The following is an 18,667-nucleotide window of genomic DNA, read 5'->3' on the forward strand; positions in this document are numbered from 1 at the left end:
TGTTACTGTGCACAACATATTTCATTTCATTACTGCTCAACTGTAGAAGTCAGACCTTGCTATGGTTAACTAGACTGCTTATGGAATGGGAGCGTCCATCTTGTTCATGCATCATGAGACTGATTTGAAGGTGTGAAGTTAATGTTAAGTATGAAGTTACCATTGTAATATGAACACAATGGCAGGGATTTGGGAGCCTACTTTTTGGAAAGTTGCAAGTTGGTTAGCTTGCCAGGTGTTCAATAACGAGTTGAGAAGCTTGCACTGTTTATAAAATTATAAAGGAAGGATATTAAAACTGATAGTTATGTATATAATTGTGCATAAATGCTATGAAATTCCTCTGTTCATATATATCCTCAGCCTGATGAAAAACAACAATACTGTACTGGGTGCTTTGGAGTTGAAGTCTTATTTTCCTGCTTTAGACCACAAACCCCCAAATGCCCCAATAATAACTGCTTTGGAGCCAGCTGGTCATCTTACATAAATCAAAAGCAATCAAAATGTATACCAAAACTGAAATCGGAAACCCCCAGAAAGTGATCTCTTAAAACCCTCTTGCTCTCTCTTAATAAAAAGAACCCTCCCTCTCTTATTTTAAAACCCTCCTCTTATATTACCATCCTTTCATTTATTTTATTTTTTTTAATTCCTTTTGCATAAGGGTGACTTCATTATTCAGTATTACCAGTACTGTGTGATTAATCCATATAAAAAAAGGTCTTTTTTTGTTTTCTAACTTTTATAACAAACCACATCTTTTAAGCCTTTGGGGTTTGCATATCTTCCATTGGTAAATCCTCTTTGAGGATATATAGCAATAAAAAAGAAAATTAAGATGGAAATGGGGTGAAAGGCTGTCAAAATCTGAGCGATTATGTGGGAAATGCTGTAGAAAATGATTGCGGGATTTGTGTGTGTGATGAGTGTGTGTGTGGGTGTGTGTGTGTGGCATTATGGCCGCCTCTCGCTGTAGTTAATGGGCCGTGACAGTACCCCGGGCGGATGCAAGACGAATGATAAGCGCAAGGCTGTTTCTACGTCAGCGCTATTGTGCGTCGCGCTCAGTTAGCTTCACATTCTCTTAGCGCTGGTCATTACTCAAGTCCACACTGGCATTCCTCATCCAAAGTGGGTAGACTTTATACGTTTCCGTGGGGGTGGTAGTCAGGTTGGCATCTGGTGCAGCTGCTGACTGGGAGTAGGGGATCCGCCGTTTGGGGCACAGGTGTGTGTGTGTGTGTGTGTGTGTGTGTGTGTGTGTGTGTGTGTGTGTGTGTGTGTGTGTGTGTGTGTGTGTGTGTGTGTGTGTGTGTGTGTGTGTGTGTGTGTGTGTGTGTGTGTGTGTGTGTGTGTGTGTGTGTGTGTGTGTGTGTGAGATCAGTGTACGTCTAGGGGAGGGATGTGTAGCCTGTTAATGGGAGACGGCAGGTGATGTGACATCAGCAGCACTATGTCAACAGAGGGCCTTATCTCGCCTGTGTGACATGTATGAATGAGGGTTAAGAGATTAAGCTTACTGCTTAGACTGCTCTTCATTCTGACGTGTGTGTGTGTGTTCTGCATCTTCAGCTCTTCCAGAAGTGTCGACTGGTGCAGCGAATACTGGACGCCTGGGAGGAGAACGATAAAATCCAGTAAGAGCGGCTGCTCGCTTACCTCATGTACACTGCTAACCAGGCTTAGCCTTCTCTATGCTGCTACAAAGGGTTAGCCTCCTGTGTGCTGGTAATCAGGGTTAGCCTCCTGTATGCTGCTAATCAGGGTTAGCCTCCTGTATGCTACTACACAGGGTTGACCTCCAGCACACTGTTCTGCAGCGTTAGCCTGCTCTGCACTGCTAGCCAGGGTTAGCCACCTGTAGGATGCTACACAGGGTTAGCTTGCTGTACGATACTACACAGGGTTAGCATCCTGTATGCTGCTGCACAGGGTTAGCATCCTGTACGCTGCTGCACAGGGTTAGCATCCTGTACTCTGCTGCACAGGGTTAGCATCCTGTACAATGTTACACACAGGTTAGCCTCCTGTACGATGCTACACAGGGTTTGCCTCCTGTACGATGCTACACAGGGTTAGCCTCCTGTACGATGCTACACAGGGTTAGCCTCCTGTACGATGCTACACAGGGTTAGCGTCCTGTACGATGCTACACAGGGTTAGCCTCCTGTACGATGCTACACAGGGTTTGCCTCCTGTACGATGCTACACAGGGTTAGCCTCCTGTACGATGCTATACAGGGTTAGTCTCCTGTACACTGTTCTGCAGGTATCTGCAGGCTAATCCAGCATGAGCATGTCAGACTCAGCCCAGGAGGGCAGCAGAGAAATCACAGTCCATAAATAGGCAGGTAGTACCAGAGAGCAGCAGCAGCAGCAGGCTGACTCACCTCCACCAGCCTGGCTGGAGCAAACGCAGACACCACATCCAGCACTAATAACACCATTAAAGACTCTCTATAAAACCAAGACTCCTCACTCTCTGGGCTTTATGTGGAAAATTCTCTTCCTGAAGTCATATCACAGGAACTCATTCGATTTAACAATTCCACATAGCGGCAGGAACCTTTTTGCTGAACCGTGACGGACCTGTCTCGGGTGATAAATGATCTCTGGTGATACTGCCGGCTCCTTGACATTGCACCCACACATGCTTCACCGTTACCATGCAGACTGCATGTTGATTTTGATACCTGGCTGGAGTGTGTTTTGGGGGTTGTTTGTGAGTGAGGTTTGTGGGTTTGTCGTCTGGTTTGCAGGTCAGAGGGGGGGATGAGGAGAGGGAACATGGGGCATCTCACCAGGATAGCCAACACCGTGGTGCAGAACATGGAGAAGGGGCCCGTTCAGGCCCAGATCGGCGACCTCATCAAAGGTGTGTGTCTGTCTCTGTCTCTGTCTCTGTCTCTGTGTCTGTGTCTGTGTCTGTGTCTGTGTCTGTGTCTGTGTCTGTGTCTGTGTCTGTGTCTGTGTCTGTGCGTGTGTGTCTCTGTATGTTTGTGTGCGTGTGTGTTTTCATTTCAGACATGGGTGGTACATATAATTTACGCTCAACCACATTCAAGATAAGGTGTCGATTTTTTGGGAATATATGTACAACTGACCTCAGTACAGTAGAGTCGTGTAATATCCATGTAATTACCATGTAAATCCATGTAATTACTTTGTCAATTACTTTGACCTGCCTGCAGGGGGCGCATAGCACCAGGGAAAGTAGCTGTAAACACTACCACTGTAACACTACTCTCTCGGTCTCTCAGCATGCTGTCAATTTGCCTTCAGAATGTGCATATTAATTTACAGCAAAAATTACTTGTATAATTGTGTGTGTGTGTGTGTGTGCAGCTGGATGTATTAATCCCTGCGGTCATGTTGCAGAACTACCGGAGGACTGCAGAGGACGCTGGGAAAGTTTTGTGGACGAGACGCTGACAGAAACCAACCGCAGAAACACGGTGGACCTGGTGAGGGTCAGAAAGGCTTGTGCTCACAGTGCATTAAAAAAAACATAGGCTTCATAAATGATGTAATGACATAATTTCATTCTGCATGCCTGCTTGCTTGATCAACCAGAAAGGCTCAACTAGGCCGTTGTTTAAATAGTGGACATAGTACCTGTGTCACTCACACAGAGATTCTGGATATTGATGTCTTCATCCGTCTAGAATAAATGTGACGAGCTTTGTTTGCTTTGTACTTTTGAATGTATTTTGTGTAGTACTCTGACTCAAAGCACTTGAAAACAGTGCGACGTGAAATGCAAAGCGAGTATCTGCTGAAAGGCCAGGCGGTGTGTTTTCAGGTGAGCACACACAACCTGCACTCCTCCAGCGAGGACGATGACATGGAGAGCCCCTTCCCCAACGAGCTGTCACTCCAACAGGTGGGCAGGGCCACACGGCAGAACTTCTCAACTCCTGTATCTGTCCCGAATCCTGTTTCAGCCAGTAAACGCATGCTGTGTTTTTTTTTATTCCGTAGGCATTCTCGGATTATCAGATCCAGCAAATGACAGCAAACTTTGTGGATCAGTTTGGCTTTAACGATGAGGAATTTGCAGAGCATGACGACAACATCAAGTGAGATTTATTTTTTTTCCTACTGCTTTGCTTGTGGCTTCATATAAATATTAATCTGTTTGCACACAGTTTCTTGTAACGTCAGAATTGTCAGTTAATTATGTTTGGAAGGAAGGACATCATTTGATTAAACAGTAAATTGCATATTTTTCTTGATTTTCAGTGCCACTTTCGATAGGATTGCAGAGATCAACTTCAATTTGGATGCTGATGATGACAGTGTAAGCCAGCTTCTTTCATTAAATAACATCTGCTGTGGCTGGAAGCTATTTGCCGCACTGAAGTACCAGACATTTTGAATGATCAGTCCCCTGAATACAGATACGCTGTCACTGTCCTCAAAATCTGTCGACTGACCTCGCACTGAGCCCCTCACAATCTGATTGGCTGGACAATAACTCCTCAGAATCTGATTGATTAACTCCAAACAGTATCTCTTCGGAATCTGATTGATTATCTCCACACAATAACCCTTCAGAATCTGGTTGGTTGATCCCACACAGAACCTGATTGGCTGATAACCAGCTGGGCTGCTGTGCAGTTGGTAGGGGGGAGAGTGCAGACTGGCTGTTTGAGTGTTTTGTGTGCAAACGCAGGCCAATGCTGCAGCCTTCGAGGCCTGCTGTAAGGAGAGAATACAGCAGTTTGATGACACTGAAGAGGAGGAGGATATCTGGGAGGAGAAGGAGATTAACTATGCAACACAAGTCCGGTCCAGAACAAGGTAGGCGGTGCCTGTGGGCTAGGTGGCCTGTAGTGTAGTGGTTAAGGTACATGAATGGGACCCGCAAGGTCGGTGGTTCGATCCCCGGTGTAGCCACAACTAGATCCAGACAGCCGTTGGGCCCTTGAGCAAGGCCCTTAACCATGCATTGCTCCGGGGGAGAATTGTCTCCTGCTTAGTCTAATCAACTGTATGTCGCCAAATGCCATTAATGTAATGTAATGTCGTGATCTGTGAGGTTGTCACCTTAGGGTAGTAGCTTTCACCAAATTTCCTCTATTGACTGTTCCCCAGACCACAGTATCCTTAAACACACCAAAGTAAAAAAAAATATATATATATATAATTAAATATATATATATTTTTTAAATCCTGACTTGCTATTGGCATTTCACATTTGTCTTAATTTGTGCCGAACATGTTTATTACCTTCTCTGTATGGAATAGTGAAAAAGTGAACCCACCCAGGTAGACATGTCAAGCAAGACTCAGGCCAGGGTTTTATGTGTGGTGTTGCACTCTCATTTCACCATAAAGAAGTGATATGCTGCATATCCAGAGATTATGCAAAATGCCAACAATATCTAGTATTGTGTGTCTGTGTCTGTGTCTGTGTCTGTGTCTGTGTCTGTGTCTGTGTCTGTGTCTGTCTCTGTCTCTGTCTCTGTCTCTGTGTAGTCAAGCCTTAACCATCACGACGTAGATGAAGCTACTGTGTGGTTCTCATCACACAGGTCCATGGCATATCTATGCGCATAATTAATTACACTTAGCTGTAGTCTGATCGTCCATATTGGAGGACACGATTGTAATTTCAGGTTGTCCCTGCTGAATGTCACCGTGTCAGAGTGGGACGTTGATGCGTTTTATTTTAGTGAGGGCTCAGTCGTTTGCACACACGTTCGTTTTTCCCTCCCATACCACGGACTGATGGTCGATATTCAGTGAAGCAGAAGGAGTCGCTGGTGCGGAGTGGTTTACACACAGCTGCTACGCACTGCTGTGTTTCTGAGAGGCCCGTGCACACCGGGGGGTCCGGTGTCTGTTTTTCGGCCCCATGCTGAGGTGCGGGCCGGCTCACAGAGGTGTGAAAAGCCATTCACCAGACTCAGGAGCAGTCGAGCGTTCCGGCATGACTTTCCTTCCCGCTGGCCTAAGGAATTTCAGTTTTGTGTGGAGCGTGAATATTTGAGCTCACATCTCTCACTATTTTATGATGAAGGCGATAGCTCTGTGTTTTTTTATCTGCCGATCTTGGTGTGCTTCACCATGAGTGTTAGGCCCGTCGCGTCTGTTCCTAGTCCCGCTGGGAAGTGGCCAGCCAACTGGACTAAGAGCTGGGGTGGGCAGGTGGTGTGGATGAAGTGGTCATTTATATAGGATGAATCGGCACACTGTACAATGTAGTTAGAAACTACATTTCCCAGCAGCCCCTGCACCCTCTACTCCACTCTCATCTCTTTTGGGCTAATGTTTTCTGTGGTTACTCCGGCAGGTTTGGAGTCTCACGTACCTCCGAGGGCTCCCCTAGGACTGACATGGAGAACGGGGAGCGGGGTCGAGCCATTGGATCGGGCGTCGAGGAGGAGGCGGAGTCCAAAGAGAGCACCACCCACACGGAAAACAACAAAAACGCAAGCCAGACCGAGGCCAAAGAGGCAGACTGCACAGGAAGTGAGTGAAACGGCCGAGTCGTATATTCTTTTAATGCATCTCCCACAATACATTTTCTAAAGACCTGCGCCTTTAAATATGACCACAGTCAGACACACACACACACACACACACACACACATATGTATATGAACACAACATATTATTTTACATTTATGTGACATTTTAGTAGAAAGTTTTTGACCCCAAGCAATTGGATGTGAAAATCTTTCCAAATGTTGCACAGAAAGCAAAATGACACTTCTCCGCTTCAAGCAGCTCCACGGATACAGAGCGAGACGTGTGTGTTTCTACGGACAAAACTACACTAAGCATCTTCTAGCAATTACAATTTCAAGAGGATACTGTTAATAAAAAGTTTTAATTTAGTTTCAGCTCATCTCTTTTCATTTTAATTCCAGTTATTCTCTTTTAATCTTTTCATGATTAGCCTCCACCCGTTGCAGTCCATTTCATTTTTATGAATAGCTGTCTATTTAACATTTAAGGTGATAAAAACCAATTTATGTGTGTAAGTTACCTCCCACAAATTAAAAAAATCTGCCACTGCCGCATATTTCTTGTTATAATAACCACACTGAAAGCTTGCGACGATGTGGGAACATTACTTTCAACCATTACATCGCAGGTGACTTATCAACGCGGATGACTAGGGAGGTGTAATTCGATCGTCTAACACCTGCAGTCAGAGAAGGCCGACCTCATACAGAGACGTGCCTGAAATGCACATGAGGAAACTACTGTGAATATTGACAGCGCTTTATCAATGATGCACCGTTGCTGCGATTGTCAAATAAAGCCAGCCGCACACAAACAGAAACACACGTACACACCCTCTCCCTGTGACAGACAGACACACACACACACACACACACACACACACACACAGACACTGCCTAAGAAGTGAGGGCGAGTTAGTGGAACATCTCAGTATGAAGTTTTATGTAAGCCTCAGCTAAGACCACATTGCACTCAGAAAAAAGCAATGATATTTAATAGTCTTTTCACTTTCCATTGTATACCTGTCCCTAGACTTGTCATTTTAGCCCAGAGTTTTCCCAGCGCGGTTGGGCTGTGTGAGGCGACGCCGTGTTCCTCCCTAAACGCTGGTCTCTGTCCCCGGCTGCAGGCCCGGGATGGACGGCGAGCTTCGAGGACGCGGTGAGCTCCGCGGCGCCCTCCCTCTGCGCGGCCGTGGACGTGGGCTCCAGCGCCTGGGACTCGGCCCCGCCCCAGCGAGACCCCGCGCAGATCCCCGACAAAGGGTGGGCCAAGTTCAGCGACTTCCAGCCCTTCTGCTGGTGAGCACCAGGGGGCCCCCCGGCCAGCTCCCCTGGGCTCACATCGCATTTCTCTTGGATTCAAATACTGCCCTGTGCTCCGCAGTGCTGCAGTGATGACGTTTCTTTATCACGTCTTTTAAATAAGCTGACGCTTTTATCCAAGGTGACTTCCGGTTGATTAGACTAAGCAGGGGTATCTTAGCCACTAGGCTCGACAGTTCCTTCTGCCATGGGTGCCCTCGGTAGATTTCATGCTTTCTTTCCCTAGAGATTTACTTTTCTGAATGCTTAAGTTTCACATTTTGTTCTATGAGTTCAATTACATCTGTTAATGTCTCAACTGTGTATTTCTATGCTGTTATGTGTTCTGAAAAAGTATGTTGTGAACAGCTTGCTACATTGAAACTAGCGGTCATATTTTGCCGGTTTCTACCAGCCCGCCTGCAGGCAACGTTACCATTGTAGTTCCAGTGTAGTAACATCTTAGCAACATCTTTCAAAGCACATAATGGCATAGAACGTGAAACTTAAGCTTTCCTTAACCACAAATCGAAATTACTATGGGGGGAAAAAAGCATTCGGCAGGCAAGCTTAGTCAAATGTAGAAAAGTATTTGAATCCAAAACAAATCCTATTTGAACCCAGGTCTGACGGCCGTATCCTTCTAGAAGGCAGCTTGGCTCTAATGGGGGTGACGGTAGCCTGGCAGTTGCTGGTTCGGTCCCTGGCCACCTGGGTCAGGTGTCTTTGTGCAGGACACCTGACCCCTAACTGCTGCCAACTAAGCTGGTTGGCACCTTGCATGGCTACCTTTTGCTGTTGGCGTGTAAGAGAATGTATGTGAATGAGTGGTGTTAATTATGAAGCCCTGTAGCCGTAATTGCTGGAAACGGCTCAATATAATTGTTGTCCGTTTACCATTTTACCATAAAGGATATGGATCTGCAAGATTTTCTCTTTAGCCTCCTTTGCAGGTGAAAGTTGTTATGTTATTCAATGAATAATCTGCACAAGCTTACCTAACACCTTCAATACCTGGATATACCTTCATTATGGGTGCAATGGCAGGAGAGGTGGAAAGTCCAGAGATTCTAAATCCTGCTGTGTGTTTCTTCTACACATTAACTCAGCCAGCTGATTTCACTAATTAGTTCTACCTCCTGGCTGAATTGGCACATCCAGGTGACTGGAACAAAATTCTGAAATAAATAACTTTTACTTTCTGAATCTTTATTTTCCACCTCTGCCCAACAATCTCACTGCTGCCAACCTCACAGCTCTTTTAACTGTTATACTGCAGAAGTGGATATATTTTGACTGATTGAATGCTCAAACCTTTGAGAATGTTAATGATGGGTAGAAGGCTAATTCAAGTTTAGGACTGACCTTACTGAGACCAGGGGGCTGGGATTCTGATTCTGGGAACGCTGTTTCTGCAGCTCGGAGTCGGGGCCCAGGTGCAGCTCCCCCGTGGATTCTGAGAGCACAGACTCAGAGGGGCATCCCAAACAGAGCCAGGACAAGAACTGTGAGTACAGGGCGCGACCGGGGACCAGGCGGGCTCGGTTCATCTGCTGGGATCTGCGGTCTCCACTGAGACCGGCTGTCTGACCCCCCCCAAAGACACGGCTGTGTCTAACACTGATAGCACTTTAAAAACGTGTGTTGTTTTTGCCCCCTCTCATAGCTTTAGACACATTACAGCACACAACGGCACTCCTATGTGATTTGGGCAGACAGTCAGGATTTCTTTTTTTATACTACTTTTAATGTGTTGCAAACAACAACACACAAGCACATACGTGATCACATATCCAGAGGTTACTTTCTGGAACTGATACCTTTTGTAGTGTGACGTGTGGTAGTAGTGCATTATGCTTAATGGTTCACTGAAATGTAGGGGTTTTGATTTCCCAAATGGGTCTAATTAGGTACTTAAGCGGTAAATCTTTCGAGGTGCTTTTGTACAGGAGTGTCAGTGTGTTGCAACATTTGTGTCTCTGTGTGTGTGTGTGTGTGTCTGTGTGTGTGTGTGCGTGTATGTGCAGTCAAGGGCTCGTCCCCGTGTGCGTGGAACGTGTGCGTGTCCAGGAAGGCCCCGCTGGTGGCCTCGGACAGCAGCTCCTCTGGAGGGTCGGACAGCGAGGAAGAGGAGGAGGACAAGGCCGACATCATCACGGAGACCATCACCACGGGCGCCGGGAAGGAGACCATCAAACTCACCATGGATGCCAAGAACGAGACGGCGGTCTTCACTAGGTACGCCCGGCAGGGCGGAGACGCTCCCACACTGAGTATCGCCCGAGAAAGAGAGGCCTGCAGGGTTCATACCGCCCGTTTCACCCTCCAGTCAGGCGCCAGAGTGAGACGTGGTCGTACCCTTTTGTTTTACCTCAGCCTAGGGTCCTCCCAGCTCTCCGTACACTCCCATAACTGACCTCAGAACCAAGACAAGCAAAAACGACCAAAAGACAAGTGGGTTGAATCAGCTGGTTAAGTGCCTGGCTAGATTTAAAGCCTTCAGACTCTATGGCCCTCCAGGATTAAGCAACTATGCTAGAATTTATGTAGTTCCTCATTGCTGGTGTTTGGCTGTAGTGCCGTCAGTGATAAGATCTACGATTAAACATCGACTGACTCGTTCCTAGAATCGAGGCTCAGTCTCCCAATGTTGAGCCAAACAACTCATAAAAAGAAACAACATGAAGCCATCTGCTCCCAAGGAGCCTCAGGCTGTATGTTCAGCTACAGCACTACCCCCTGTCTTAGTGATGCCCCCCTCAGCCCAGAATCACATCCCGGTTCTGTCACAGAGTCAGCAGTGCCGAGGGGAGGAGCATAGCGGGCTTAATGTCGCCCGGGGAGGGAGGGATTTCAGTCGGTGGGATCCTTCCAGACTCATCGCCATTAGTGACTCCGCCCGCCAATCCGCTGCGCTTAAAGCACAGCCCACTGCGGCCCAGCTAGCGTGCTGCAGCATAATGAGCTCGCCTCGTCGGCTAATGAGAAATGCGTGCAACTGCGCTCTCCCCGATTGCCTGCGGTAGCAGTTCAGTAGGCCTACGTTTGCAGTTAGGCGTTTCAGATTGGATGGTGCTAAATTTAATTGAACAGATATAAAAAACACCTGGGCCCTCAAGCTGGGTAGTTTCTCATTCCGTATTCAGTACCGCAAGGCTCCACAGTGGATACTCTGCTTTACGCTTTCTTCTAACTTCAGGCAACGAGCGAATTTATTCTCAGCATGTGAACTTGCCATGAACCGTATTCAGTTATTGCAACACTGGGACTACATTCTCCTAGGAGTGAATTACGTGTTTTTTTTCTTGCACGTTTTGTGAAGATGTTTTTTTGGGTTTAACGTAATTTTTTAACTACTACCTTTCACGTACAGGTCTGTAAGTGTCGCTTCCTAGGTCAACTGTAATTTGCATATTCTCTGACTGTCTTTTTTAAAAATCATCCACCGTATTACTGGATAGTGCATTATGAGTAGTTAAATGATTGGTTCATATTTCCCCATTAAATACAGCTTTTATGTCCAGTGGAGTTATCATTCTTCCTGAGGTGAAGAATGTCCCTTAGTCATTGAAGGGCACTTTCCATTAATTAAGTCAGGACCAGTTTAATTAGTCACCTAGCATTAACGATGTTGATGTTTTATGACTGTTTGAATATTGACTGTGTTCATTAATTTCTGGCACCGACCGCGGGCTTGGCACCCACTGTAGCGCACCGGACTCGCACAGGTACACAAACTGTACACCTTCGTAGAGAGCTTGGTCATTTCTCTTTGATTTCTCTGCCTCTTTTGTTCTCAGTGATGTGTATTTGGCTCCGTCTCCACATCAGTAGAGTAGATGTTGTAGGAGCGCGTAGATGCCTTTTTAGTTCACTTCTGAGTGCTCACTGTCCCCTGGTCTCCTTCAGTCGTTCACGGCCCGGAAAAAAAGATCGATTGGAATTATCGAAGTTAATTACTCAACATTGGCTGGCCCGTGCGCATTGAGCTGAATGTCTTAAAGAGACAAAGGGACAGTGTGTTCACCTGGCAGTCTTGCCTTGTTTTCTGTTTCAGAAAGGGAAAAGTAATGGAGAAATTGCTCGCCATCACACCGTGGTGGGCAGCACTGACTCCACTTACTTTACAGTAAAGCACCTCTAACTGACACCGAGTATGACCCGGCAAACACTCGTACTTTTCAAAGCCCTAAAGAAAAGGGGGATGGATTTGATACCTCGGTTCTGTAGTCTAACCAAACTGAGGCTTGCATGTCACTAAAACAATGAGCGCTTGACATTGACCTCGGGCATGGCTCACACAGTTACAGGAGAAGAGTGTGAACACCCGTAACACTGCCAGTAATCAGGCTTCTGTTCATGTATTTTACTTATACCTATAATGGATTTTCATTACTTTACTTCAGACCTGGGTCAAATACCATATGTAATTGTTTTGGGTTAAAATACTTTTCTACACTTTACTAAGCTTGCCTGGTCTATTGGGAGCTGTGAAAAAGAAAGTTCAAACCCTGCCTCGGTCCTCTCAGTGGGCTCAGTTGCAACAGGCAAGGTCAATCGAACACAGAACAGTATATGAATCCAAAACAATTACGTATTTGGCCCAGGTCTGCTGTATTTTGAAGTGAATAATCCCCCAGTAATTAGTGTGGTGAACTGCAGGGAAAAGCCTGAGGGAGGTTTGCTGTTTACTTGGCATGTGCACTTTGTTGGAATACAGTACAGAGCACACACGAACGCAAATCACTCTTAGAATGACAGCTGGTTTTTACCCTCACAGAATGCTTCAACTGTAGTCTGTATGTAAGTGAAGCCAGTGTGTCTATTTTCTGCCGTAATTATATCCTGCATAGAAAGAAGCTGGCCTGCAATTATGGCTACAACTGGACAGTTGTATTGGGGGGGGGGGGGAAAGCACGGATCAAATTTCTTGGTTTATAAGAAACGGGTTTGACTGTTGAAATGACAAACTCCAGACATAAAAAGGGCAGTTTTGTTGTTTATCGCAGTGCATTGCCAACTGTAAGTTCAGACTTAGGTCTTGACCCCTCACCTCTGACCCTGAAAGAGGCCGCAGAAATGTGAGCAAACAAGTGGGAGCGAGTCCACGTCCATCTATACCAGGGGGTCGGCAACCCTGGTCCTGGAGAGCCGCAGGGTGTGCTGGCTTTCGTCTCCACCTTAAAATAAGCAACCGATTTAGACCCAAGAAACCAGGTGAGGTGAGTTAACTGTGTAATCAACGGCTTTCATTGATCAATTAATGCCAAGTAACAACGAAAGCCAGCACGCCCTGTGGCTCTCAAGGACCTGGGTTGCTGACCCCTGATCTATACTGTCCAACAGCATGCTACACGAAGGGCAGGAAAACACACAAGCCTCCGTCCAGGAATCACAAAATGTGTACTCACAACGTATTCGTGAATTGAAGCTCATCCAACCTGTTCTGTAGTTTTTTTTTGTTTTTTGTTTTTTTGTTTGTTTTTTTATGACCTTGGTATGCACTTTTTTTGTAAGTTGCTTTGGATAAAAGAATCTGCTAAATAAAATGTTATGTTATGTAATGCAACGTCAAAAATACATACACATTTAAAACATGCTGTATATACACAGCATTCTCATTCTCACACACACACACATGCATACATACATACACACACACACACCACTGTCTGACACACACAAACACATACACACACACACATATACAGGCAGACATACTGTCTCACACAAACACTGTCTCACAGACACACACACACACACAGGAAACGGTCTCGCGGGTCAGATAGGGGTGCTTTACTGTACTCAACATGCATTTGATGTGAGCTGTTCTCACAGTGCTCTCTTCTCTTTCTTTCTCTCCTTCCCCCTCTCTCTCCCTCCCTGCTGCGGGGCTCAGAGTATTTAAGCCTGCAGACAGAGGGTATGTAGTGAAGGGGGGACTGCTGTGTTTGCCATGGCACATTGAATAACACACACCTACACGTCTATAGGGGTATACAGAGGGTCCATTTGAGCATACAACCATTTGAAAAAAGGCATTTAAGACCTTGGCTTCTTCTTAAGTTCCTGAAAGGAAAAAATGTCTTACAGAACAAGATGCCTGGCCAGTTTAATTAAGCTAAACGCAAAGGGCATCTTGGTTCATCTTAACCCTTTGAAGAGTAGTTTTTTAGAATGTTTGGAAAATCAGTGTTCTCAAACTCTGTTGCTTTCAGTAACCAGTAGTTAAGGTTACGGCAGCATTTGAATGTTCAAGTTAAGAACATTCTGATCACATATTTATAGTCTTACACCTTAAAGGGTTAATGCAAATCATTTAATTGGTGCTGCAGTTGTCACAAGTCTGACTTGTGACCTTTCTTCAATGTGCTGTTGGCTTTCATTGGACTGCAGGATTTCAGCACGCTGAAGCTAGTCTTGTCCCTGGGCTTTTGGTGTTGGTAGCGATGCTGTCAGTGGCCTCTAACTGTGGCTTAGTGTACGACTGTAGCCCAGCTTTTAGTGTGCTGTTGGATCCACTGCCCTGTAGCTGCATTTTCCAGTGCTTTGGTCTTTTCCAGTGCTTTGTTGGCGTTAGCCTTAGTGTGATGTAGCTTGGCCATTTGCATACTTTAGCTTTGGCTTTTAAGGTGATGGAGCTTAGCAATTAGCATACTTTAGATTTTAGTGTGATGTTGCCTAGCTTTTAGCATACTTTAGCTTTGGCTTTTATTGCGATGTAGCTTAGCTTTTAGCATACTTTAGCTTTGGCTTTTAGTGTGTTGTAGCTTAGCTTTTAGCATACTTTAGCTTTGGCTTTTATTGTGATGTATCTTTGGCCTTTTGTGTACTGTCGATTTCGCCTTTAGTGTATTGTAGCTTAGCCTTTAGTGCTAGGTTTTTAGCTTTAGTTGCTAGGTTTTTAGAATACTAGGTTAGGCTTTCAGTGTGCTGTAAGTTGTCTTTTAGTGTGCTGTAACTGGGCTTAAGTGTGGTGTGGGCTTTCAATATACTGTACCAAGGCTTTTATGCTTCTTAGCTAGACTTTGAGTGCACTGAAGCCATTAATTGAGTGAATGCTATAGCTGCACATTTGTTGCAACGTGGCTTGTAGTGAGTTGTAGGCTTCAGCCTGGACTCCACACAAGGTTTCTCCCGCGCATAAGTGTGCAGGCTGGGATCCACTGTCTGCCCGGTCCCTGTTGTGTCCCCATTCCCCTCCTGCAGGCTTGGAGTCTGGCTGTGCACAGCACGCCCTGGTGGAGGAGCGCAGTACTGCATGGAACTGCCGCTCTGAACACACACCCCAGTGGCAGTCAGTGTTGCGTTGCTGTTGGCCAGCCATTACATGCTAACTACCCTTAACGTCTTGCTTCTTTCCCTACGTCACCCTTGACCCTTGACAGTCATAGTTACACCCCCTAACCCCTGCCACCTCAGGTCACGCTGTCAGCCATTTTATGTACTTCATGGTCTCTAATCTTGAGAAATGGTATTGTCAGCTACACTGTGGTACCTATTAACTCAGTAACAGAACGCACTTACAGATGCTTTTTTCTGGCTAGTCCCCATGTGCTTATTTAGGCAAGCCTGTAATTTAAGCAAGGCTCCTCATTCTTCTGTAACATTATTACTAGTGACAGTCACCAGGTTAAAGAACAATGCAGTTAGACACAGTTTAAGGACAAAGAGCACTGAAATAATATTAAAGTGAGGCCCCAAGAATTTCTTATATTTCTTCAATTGTTCCTCCCCCCACTAGGGGGCTCTGCCATGCATAATGTTCAAAATTTCCCTCTGCATTGCCCGTCTGTCCTTGGCTGGCCAGCGGGAGTATATCCGCCTTAGACAGGCCTGTGTAAGCCCTGGTGTGTAGTGGCAGCGTGGTCTGAGGGCTAGCCCACTAACATGGCATCCTAGCCCAGCCCAGGGGGGGGCCCCACCGGTGTTTTACAGACCGACGCCCGTGGCGTCCATCCCGGCGCACGTGATTGGTCAACGCTGGTGACGGCCACTCACATGCTCCTCCCCCTCTGTGTTTATCCCCAGTGAGGAGGCGGAGCCAGCACTCATGGCCAAGCTCAGCATCGCCGACGGGCCCCAGAAGGGCGCCGAGGTCCCCGAAAAAACAGAGGCAACGGGAGACCCGCTCAACGCCATGGCAACCGCCAGCCCTGCCACAGACATCACTGTGACAGACAAGAAGTAAGCCCCTCCCATCCTGTCCTTACTGTACTGTACACAGCGCATAGAGGGAGGGAGAGAGAGAGGGAGAGATATCAGAGAGCAAGATATGGAGAGCGAGATATCAGAGAGAGAGATATCAGATATCAGAGAGCGAGATATGGAGAGCGAGATATCAGAGAGAGAGATATCAGATATCAGAGAGCGAGATATGGAGAGTGAGAGTGAGAGATGGGGAGAGAGAGCTAGAGATATGGAGAGAGTGTGAGATTGAGTGTGAGATTGAGTGTGAGATTGAGTGTGAGATTGAGTGTGAGATTGAGTGTGAGATTGAGTGTGAGATTGAGTGTGAGATTGAGCGAGAGATTGAGCGAGAGAGAGAGAGACTTCTGACGTTCCATTATTGAAACTATACTTTTCAAAATTTCCTTAAAACCTATCCCAACCCCCTTGGAGAGAGGGAGAGGCAGAGAGTATCAGCCAGCTGCTCTGCACACCCCATACAAGGAAATGCGGGCAGAGCTAAATATACAGACTCAAAGCGTCACTGCAGCCAAGTTACACATCTGGACCAGGACTCCAAACAATGGAGCAAGGCCTGCGTCCAATCAGAGGGCTGCTTTGGCCTCCCCGCCCCCCTCCGGAGGGGTTGTTTTGGGTTAGAGTCCATTCATAACAGCAGCTCACATTCCTGCTCAAACAGCCCTTTGGCTCTGTCGGGGAGGAGAGAGCGGGCGATTGTTGTGTACAATACTGCCTGTGCGCGTGTAGCTCAGCTGTGGCTGCGATTTTGTGTGTTATGCTGCCCCCTGGTGGAGGCTGATGGGACGACATTGGCTCAGGCGGTAAGAGCAGTCGTCTGGCAGTTGGAGGGTTACCGGTTTGATACCCCGCCCCTGGGTGTGTCAAAGTGTCCCTGAGAAAGACACCTAACCGCCAATTGCTCCCGATGACCTTTCATGGCGGTCTTTTACCATCGGTGCGTGAGTGTGAATGATTGTAAAGTGCTCGCTGGTGTTTGTCCCACAGAGAGGAGGCCCCCTCACCGCTGGAGCCCACCCTGAACGGGCCGGCCTGACGCTGCTGGGACCAGGACCCGCTCCGCGCAGCTACCATTTTACTCCAGAAACCCTCCTCCTACTCCTCCATGCAACTGTCCTGTGTCTGCGATTAAACGTGCTGCGCTGCTCTCGGACCCTGCCGATCAGGAGGGGAACTCCGGGGGGCGGGGGGGGGGGGTTTGGGGGTTGGGAGGGAGGGGGGGAGGGAGGGAGGGGGTGGTGGTGTGTAGGGGCAAGGATTGAGAGAGAGAAAAAAATACAAATAAACAAACACATCTAACGGAAAATGTCTTTTTAGCCGATGTTGAAATTGTACTGTTTTAATGTAGCAGTGAACTTCTACCATTACAGTCTCAAAGGATTCAGTTTATTTTCATTTGTTTTCATAATTTCCTGGAAAATTTGGACCAGGCCTTTCCATCTATATATGTCCCCACCACACCCCCTTCCCCCACCCCAAACAGTATTGGCTGTGTGTGTGAGTGACAGGTAGCGCTTTGAGGACTCGGGACAGACTCTGTCGGCAAATGGGTCACCTCGCAAGACACACCATTCCGCTGTCAATGAAACGCCACACCCCATGTGTCCCGGACCTGCCCCCACCCGTCTCTACGGCGACCGGACATAGAACACCTTGGATACCTGCAGTCAAATACTCTGTTTGGAATTCACAGAGGCTTGCAGTGCTCTGGTAATGAACCGTGGGGTTTGGGCAAGGGTGTCAGAGGGTGTGTGGGGGTGTGTGGTCGGGGGGACAAGGTGGAGGGGGGTGGGGGGTTTGGGGGAGGCACAGGTTGCAGGAAGGCTGTGATCACTCATAATGTCGACGGTAGAGATTTCAGATTTATAGTCATGGGTTTCAGTGGCTGCATTTACGAGGAGTTCAATCCGCTGATTGTTTTTGCTGGAGACAGTGTGGGGCTGCTCTCTCTCTCTGTCGTTGCGTTTGTCAGGTAAAAAAATCTCCCAAGAGAAGCCTCAGCCAATCAGCCGAGCGGTTAGGGACGTCATGGAAACCCGTACAGGGTGGCTCAACAGGCAGCGATCTCTGCCTATGTGCAATAATGCTGTTTAGTGTCTGCGATGAGGAGGGGGAAAAGACTATCTTCTGCACTTGTTTGTTGTAAGTGAAGTGTTATTGGGCAAATGACTACGATGGATGAGCTTGATTATTAGCACCAGATGAAAAGCGGTTCAGTGTTTCTAGATGGATTAAGTAAAAACGTTTAAAAATGGGTCCCTTGTTTTCTCCCATGCCCCCTCTCCCAATAACAAAATCACATTTTAGCGTGAAGAAAAATGTGATGCTTCACATGATGTGTACTGCGATGACAGAATGTTACTAGAATGTTGGCCATTACAATTCACCCGGCTATAAAATAATGTTCAGACTTCAGATGTTTAAGGGGGTTGTGTGATATTTAAGGGGGAGGTGGTGATTCTGAAATCCTTTTCAGTGGCTTCTGTTCTACCCTTTTAAGTGAATTATTTTTCTGTCAAAACAAAACTTTGAGGGAGGATGGATTAATGTCATTGCAAATGGGCTGAACACAGCATGTTGGTTGCTTAATCTTGAACCCTGGTAGCAGAGAGAATATTCACTGTTGCCTGGTTTTGTTATCATGGAATGCCATTGTTTATGCATAAACCAAGTGT

General features: G+C 46.7%; 1 protein-coding gene across 1 annotated transcript in view; it reads left to right on the forward strand.

Annotated features, from left to right (window-relative positions):
• The window catches only part of ppp6r2a (protein phosphatase 6, regulatory subunit 2a), a 53,779-nt gene extending 36,615 nt beyond the window's left edge, over window positions 1-17,164 (forward strand). Inside the window, exons 13-26 of the mRNA XM_061251021.1 lie at window positions 1,576-1,640; window positions 2,763-2,878; window positions 3,382-3,467; window positions 3,806-3,886; window positions 3,985-4,082; window positions 4,246-4,303; window positions 4,679-4,806; window positions 6,302-6,480; window positions 7,610-7,781; window positions 9,203-9,291; window positions 9,812-10,022; window positions 13,684-13,707; window positions 15,816-15,971; window positions 16,980-17,164. Coding sequence (XP_061107005.1) covers window positions 1,576-1,640; window positions 2,763-2,878; window positions 3,382-3,467; window positions 3,806-3,886; window positions 3,985-4,082; window positions 4,246-4,303; window positions 4,679-4,806; window positions 6,302-6,480; window positions 7,610-7,781; window positions 9,203-9,291; window positions 9,812-10,022; window positions 13,684-13,707; window positions 15,816-15,971; window positions 16,980-17,028 — 1,512 coding nt within the window. The 3' untranslated portion in view covers window positions 17,029-17,164. The remainder of the gene's footprint in view (window positions 1-1,575; window positions 1,641-2,762; window positions 2,879-3,381; window positions 3,468-3,805; window positions 3,887-3,984; window positions 4,083-4,245; window positions 4,304-4,678; window positions 4,807-6,301; window positions 6,481-7,609; window positions 7,782-9,202; window positions 9,292-9,811; window positions 10,023-13,683; window positions 13,708-15,815; window positions 15,972-16,979) is intronic.
• The last annotated feature ends 1,503 nt before the right edge of the window (window positions 17,165-18,667 follow it).

The sequence above is a fragment of the Conger conger genome, chromosome 8, assembly GCF_963514075.1.
Source record: "Conger conger chromosome 8, fConCon1.1, whole genome shotgun sequence".
NCBI classification, from domain to species: domain Eukaryota; kingdom Metazoa; phylum Chordata; class Actinopteri; order Anguilliformes; family Congridae; genus Conger; species Conger conger.